The sequence below is a fragment of the Drosophila willistoni genome (genome assembly GCF_018902025.1).
Source record: "Drosophila willistoni isolate 14030-0811.24 chromosome 2L unlocalized genomic scaffold, UCI_dwil_1.1 Seg168, whole genome shotgun sequence".
NCBI lineage: Eukaryota > Metazoa > Arthropoda > Insecta > Diptera > Drosophilidae > Drosophila > Drosophila willistoni.
In genome coordinates, this window is record NW_025814047.1 from 16,903,352 (window position 1) to 16,910,094 (window position 6,743).

The window sequence follows — 6,743 nt, forward strand, 5'->3', positions numbered from 1 at the left end:
ATTACTACTACCGATTGGTCTTATCTGTACAATTGTAGAGATATGAACTCAGCTGTTCGTTTTTTTTATGATACTCTGAATTCACTCTTTGATATTTGTGTGCCTCTTGTGAGTTATCCAATTTGAAAAATGTGAAGACACGATATTATAAGAAGTTTCAAAAAACACGTCGTTCATCAGATTATGCCCTGTATACAGTAGCTCGTTCAAAATTCATGATGCTTAATACACAATGCTATAAGAATTATCTTCAGCGGTGTAAGCTTCAGTTTTCTTCTGACCCTAAACAGTTTTATAATTTTGTTAATTCTAAACGTAAGACCTCTGTGCACCCATTTTTTTGTACTTTCAAAATAAAAAAGCGAGCACTGATCAGGCAATTGCCGATATGTTTGCGAGTTTTTTCAAAACAACTTATTCCTCAACGGAATATTGAGCAAGTCCGTATCTTTATCATTTAAGAAAGGCTAATTGCATTTTCAATCCAGTGATTGATGAAAGTTCTATTCTCAGCGAACTTAAATTAGTTAAACCTGCTTATTCTTCGGGTTCTGTGTTCTGTGCAAACGCATTATGTAAAACCATTTTAAAATTTTTTCTATTGTCTGTCGAATCTCCCTCTTTTCTATCTATTTGGAAGGAGTCGTATATCATTCCTCTGCATAAAAATGGCAAAAAGTCCGAAGCCTCTAACTATAGGGGTATCTCAAAATTGACCGCTATTCCGAAAGCTTTTGATAAAATTAAAACTTCTCAATTGCAACATTTTTGCAGCTCTATTATTTCGCCAATACCAAATGTAAGGTAATGACTTTTTATCGTAACTTTCCTCAACTGGTCACTTATTTTTTAAACAATAGTCCTTTAGAACGTCTAAATAATATTAATGATTTGGGCGAATTTGACGACCCCTATACAACTAAAGTTCTTTTTACTTCACTTGTCCGTCCTATCTTAGAGTACGGATCTTGCATTTGGTCACCTCAATTCTTGCTATTTGCACTTCGTGGCTTATGCTGGGATCGCAATATCAATTTGCTTTCGTATTTTAGAAGACTTCTTTCGATTAACCTTCCTTCCTTAATTAACCGTATAATTATGCTTGGTGCTATTTTTATGCACAAGCTCCTAACTGGTGATATTGACTCGCCCGAGTTATTGGCTTAATTATATCTGTCGGTACCTTGTAGACGGAGTAGATATCATATTATACCTTTAACCCTTAGTCGTTGTTCTTCTAACTGTGCCATGCATTAACCTTTTAGGGTCATCTGCTCTAATTACAACGTTTTATTCCCCGTAATCTGCTCAGAGTCTTCTATTACTATACTTAATACTTCTATCCTTTCCTATTTGGTTCATGGATTGCTATAGTATTATTTGTTTGTCTTTTTTTTCTATTGTGTATTTGTCCAGGCGATTCGTGCCGTACGTGATATGGCTGCATCCCTCGGTCGGTCGTGTGGGAGGTGGGCAGTTATCCGCTTGGGCTCGTGCGTAACAGGCTTTGTCCTGGTGTCGTAGGGGCCACTTGAACGTACTGCGCATAGTATCGTCAACGTCCGCTATGACGACCCGATACAAGGCCGTACTAGAATAACTAGAACATTAGCTAAAATAAAAGGGCATTATTCTTGGAGAAACATGAGACGAGAATAGTATATAAAAAAATGCCATAAGTGTCAAAAATCAAAAACTACTAAACAGACCAAAACTCCATTAACTATTACTGACGACTATTGTCCATATGAGTTACTATTTGGTACAACTTCAAATTTGTCAAAACAATTTAATGGCATAGATAGCATAAAACCACTTTATAATGTAGAAGATTATGCTAAGGAATCTAAATTTAGACTAAAACTGGCATATAAGAGAGCTATATTATTATTAGAAGCAAATAATGTAAAACAGAAAACTTACTACCATGAAAATATTTTGATTTAAAATAGGAGACCAAGTTTTACTAAGAAATGAAACAGGTCATAAGCTAGATTTTAATTATACAGGACCCTATAAGGTAGGTAACAATTTTAAATAATAAAAACAAATAGTGCATACAGATAGGTTTCAAATTTGTAAGTTTTTACTGCTCCTCTGCCGGCGTCGCTAGCAGCGGTAGCCACGCGGTGCTTAACTGTACAAGAAAATTGTTAGAGAATTAGGAACATTCAATAAACTGCATCGAATCGAATCGAAACCACTTTAAATTGAAATAATTTGAAATATAATTTGTGGATTTAAATACATCTTGTGAAATTATGACAGCTTATGCAGACATATACGGTAGTACCCAGCAAATAAAGAAATAAAGTATACAAAAGAGTAAAGCGTAAAGAGTAAACAAATACAGTTTTTAATATTTCCATTATATTCGCAGACCATCCTCAGGGGTTAAACTATGTTTGACACCCATCGTAGATTTGGTTTTAAATGTTTAAACAAGCAGACATTGTGAAATAACAATTATCTTCATACATTTTACTTTTTGCACATTGTCTGCTTCGTCCAAAACGGAGTCTTAGGCCCGATTGCATCTCAATCCATATCCGGGGAATGCTTGGGATTAACAGTGGTTGTGAAACAGCGATTTCCACTTGCTCCATCCAATATACACCATCTCTTAACAGCTGATTTTACAGCTGCCGTAGGCAGACTTTTTGAAAGTGCAGCAAGAAAACAAGTAAGTTTTATTTTTGCAATTGTAAGTGGCAAGTCAAAACATTTAAAAAAGATCAATATTTTACATATATACATAGTTAGTAATATAATACTTTGCATATTTAATGATTTTAAATAGCGCAATAATACACTCATTTATCTGTAGGCCTATGCCCATGTATGTGTATATGTCTATAAGCATCTGTTCAGTATTGTTTTAACTAAATTAAACAATATTTCATATATGTAATATTGTATGCATGTATGTGCATAGGTACATACATTTAAGTAAAAATAAATATCTATGTTAACAATTCTTATTATTTCTTGTATTCGAATGCAAATTACATATTTAAAAATTTATTTTCGCTCTGCACCTTGCACAAGTCTGCCTGTGTATGATATCATAGAAAATGCCTGTTTGAATTTAAATTGGATTGGATTGGGATATTATATATTTTATAATTTATGTTCCAGTTTCGTCTGTTTCAATTTTACTCTTTTATATGACATATCGATTTTCAACCCTACTTGGTAATAATTTCATATCCGGTCTCACCGCATGTATCCGTCTTTCTTTTCAACGTGTTGCTGGTCGCCGAAGGTGGGTGAAAAAATTGAATTAGTTAATTTTTTTTTGTTTTCTTTTTTCTATAATTAATGAATGAATTTTTGCGGAGATAAATATTTTTGAAATATGCTGCAGGTTTTAGTATAATTATAAATTATCAAACGTGGTGTAAAATTCTTTAATTTGTATTGTATGTGAAAAATATCATATTAATGGCATACATCTGGAAGTTTAATTAATTAAGTTGTATCTCCATTTGTTGCTTACTCCAAGTTGTATTCACATTCCTCCAAGATTTTAATGAATAAGAGATATTTGTAGCACTCATGTCCTGGAGAAATGATAACAGTTTAATTTTCCAGATTTTCGTTGTGTATATTTACTGACAAAATGCCTCAAAATGAATACATGGAGCGCCACCGCAAACTGTACGGCCGACGTCTTGATTATGAAGAACGCAAACGAAAAAGAGAGGCACGTTTGCCCAAGGAACGGGCACGAAAAGCACACAAATTACGTGGCATTAAAGCAAAGTTATTTAATAAAGAACGTCGCAACGAGAAAATACAAATTAAAAAAAAAATACAAGCACATGAAGAAAAAAAAGTGCAAAAACAAGAGGAAAAAAATGAATGTGGAGCTCTACCTCATTATTTGTTGGACAGAGGCATCCAGTCAAGTGCTAAGGTTCTATCAAATATGATAAAGCAAAAACGGAAAGAGAAAGCTGGGAAATGGGATGTACCAATACCCAAAGTTCGTGCACAATCTGATGCTGAAGTATTCAAAGTGCTAGCAACTGGTAAAACCAAACGTAAGGCTTGGAAACGTATGGTAACTAAGGTTACTTTCGTAGGAGTGAATTTCACCCGGAAGCCGCCGAAATACGAACGTTTCATACGACCGATGGCCTTGCGTATGAAAAAAGCTCACGTGACCCATCCAGAATTAAAGGCAACTTTTCACTTACCCATTATTGGCGTTAAGAAAAATCCCAGTTCGCAAATGTTTACGTCTTTGGGTGTTATAACAAAGGGCACAGTGATTGAGGTTAATATTTCAGAGTTGGGTTTGGTTACTCAGAGTGGCAAAGTTGTGTGGGGTAAATATGCTCAGGTCACAAATAATCCGGAAAACGATGGAGTTATCAACGCAGTCCTTCTCGTATAGACCATATGCAGCGTATTTTACTGATTAATTTACTAAATTCAAGCAAATAAAACGAATAAAATTACAACTATAAATGTGTAACTAAATTGTTTTGTTCTATATTCAGGTTTTAACACTTTATTAATAAACCTTGCCTTTTTCAGTTTTTTGGTGACAGAAGCCTATAATGCAGATATTCGTCAAGACCCTTACGGGCAAGACCATCACGCTTGAGGTCGAACCTTCAGATACTATCGAAAATGTCAAAGCCAAGATTCAGGACAAAGAAGGAATTCCACCAGATCAACAACGCCTGATCTTTGCTGGGAAACAATTGGAAGATGGCCGTACTCTATCAGATTATAATATTCAGAAAGAGTCCACCTTGCACTTGGTGCTTCGTCTGCGTGGAGGTGCTAAGAAGCGTAAGAAGAAGAACTATTCCACTCCAAAAAAGATTAAGCATAAGAGGAAGAAGGTGAAGCTAGCTGTCTTAAAATACTACAAGGTATATACCAAGCGAATTTTTAAATCTAAATTAAGGATTCCAAATTTTGATCTGTTCTTGGAATTCTTGAGTCTTGGTCTTGAGCTTTTTCATCATAAATTGATGATTCACGTTTCCATACATGTTTGGTGGACGTCATCCATCTAGCTCAATTTGATCTTATCAGTATACTTTCTAAGTTTATATTTTCCATATTTTACAGGTGGACGAGAATGGTAAAATTCACCGTCTTCGTCGTGAGTGTCCTGGCGAGAACTGCGGAGCTGGAGTATTCATGGCTGCCCATGAAGATCGTCATTATTGCGGAAAATGCAATTTGACTTTTGTGTTTAGCAAACCAGAGGAAAAGTAATAGGGCTTGATACAATATCTGAAATATGTTAAACATGAAATTAAATGAAAAATAAATTCATTTCAAACCCAGTGTTTTGCGAAACAATTGACTCAATTAGAATTACCAAAAACGCTTCTATTTGTAGCAATTGTTGTCTTAAATGTCACTGATTTTTTTAATATGTACATACGTGTAAGTTTTTGCGTTTTTAAAAAAATAGATATGCCATAATTTAGGGGACAAACTGTTTAAACTATCCGAGAAAAAAAAAATCGTTAGAAAAGTTGAACTATGGATGGAAGTTATAGGCAAATAACATTAAAATTAGCTTGACAAAAGTCTCGACAATCGATGCTACATTATCCTATTATTGCCGAAACTAATTAAATAACTCTTAGGATCTACTCAGATGTACAATGCACTTATTTGTCAAAAAAGTCCAGAATTTCACTTCATATCCTTGCGTTTTTAATTCATTTAAATTTATTCCTTTACCTTTTATGTTATTTGCCCATAGCTTCCATAGTTCAACTTTTTTAACAATTTTTTTTCTCGTACAGTTTTAACTGTTTGTCCCCTAAATTACGACATATATATTTTTTTAAATTTCCGTACTGTTTACCGGAAAAACGCTAAATCTTGGGTTGTACCAATTAAAATAAAATTCTTGGGTTTTTTGAGCTATCATATAGCCTGCAACCATAACAGCTCCACAACTTTGCTCCACAGGTAGTTGAAAAGTCATTATGTCAGTCTTTTTTAATTTCTTTCTCCACAGAATTTGTCTTACAACCATTGCAAATACGTTTAAATTTAATTCATTGTAGGAATAAAATCGTTTCAAGATTTTGTGTCTGAAATTTATACATATCTCAAAGCGACAATAGACCCAATATCTGCTAATTAGATAGGTGGCTTCTTTGTACCAAATGTCATAAGAAAGTTATTTCTTCTAATTGTTGACTAAATGACATTTAAGCTCGTTGTTAAGGGACAAAGACTTATCACATTATTTTGCCCAAAATATGCAGTTTTTCGTCTTCTCTTTTCCTTTTATATTTTAGTTGTATTGTTCTTCAGCGATGACCAAAAAAATTGTGAAAAAGTATCATAGGGTTTTCCAGTTACATTAATTTTTAGAAGCCAACGTTGAGTTTTGCGAACGAAATAAGTAAATGAGACAGATTGCTTTTCTGACATTTGTGGTTAGCAGTGCCGCCAACATTTCGTTGCATCAAAACGTTAAATCAGACTTTGAAAAAAGCTAGAAATGTTTCTTCGTAGCTAAAAAAAAACCTTAGAATATATATATTAATTTTTTTTTTTATTTCAATATTTTATAAGATTTCATCAAGGACTTCATCCTGGTTTTGTAGTTTGCAGCATTTTTCTCGGAGGCGTAGTCCGTATCTACAAGTATGAAATTTAATGTAATTAATAATTTTATAAAATATTAGCTTAATAGAAAATATGCCTTATGTAAAATGTCGTTCAAAGTTCTATTACCCATATTATTTCTT

At 33.7% G+C, this 6,743-nt stretch overlaps 2 protein-coding genes across 2 annotated transcripts; both read left to right on the plus strand.

Annotated features, from left to right (window-relative positions):
• Nucleotides 1-3,209: 3,209 nt before the first annotated feature.
• LOC6653184 (ribosome biogenesis protein NSA2 homolog) lies at nt 3,210-4,483 on the plus strand. The gene is made up of 2 exons (XM_023181463.2): nt 3,210-3,265; nt 3,595-4,483. The coding sequence occupies exon 2, from the start codon at nt 3,623-3,625 to the stop codon at nt 4,400-4,402; it is 780 nt and encodes a 259-aa protein (XP_023037231.1). The 5' UTR covers nt 3,210-3,265; nt 3,595-3,622; the 3' UTR covers nt 4,403-4,483.
• On the plus strand, nt 3,216-5,312 carry LOC6653185 (ubiquitin-40S ribosomal protein S27a). The gene is made up of 3 exons (XM_002075547.4): nt 3,216-3,265; nt 4,546-4,889; nt 5,092-5,312. The coding sequence occupies exons 2-3, from the start codon at nt 4,569-4,571 to the stop codon at nt 5,239-5,241; spliced, it is 471 nt and encodes a 156-aa protein (XP_002075583.1). The 5' UTR covers nt 3,216-3,265; nt 4,546-4,568; the 3' UTR covers nt 5,242-5,312.
• The last annotated feature ends 1,431 nt before the right edge of the window (nt 5,313-6,743 follow it).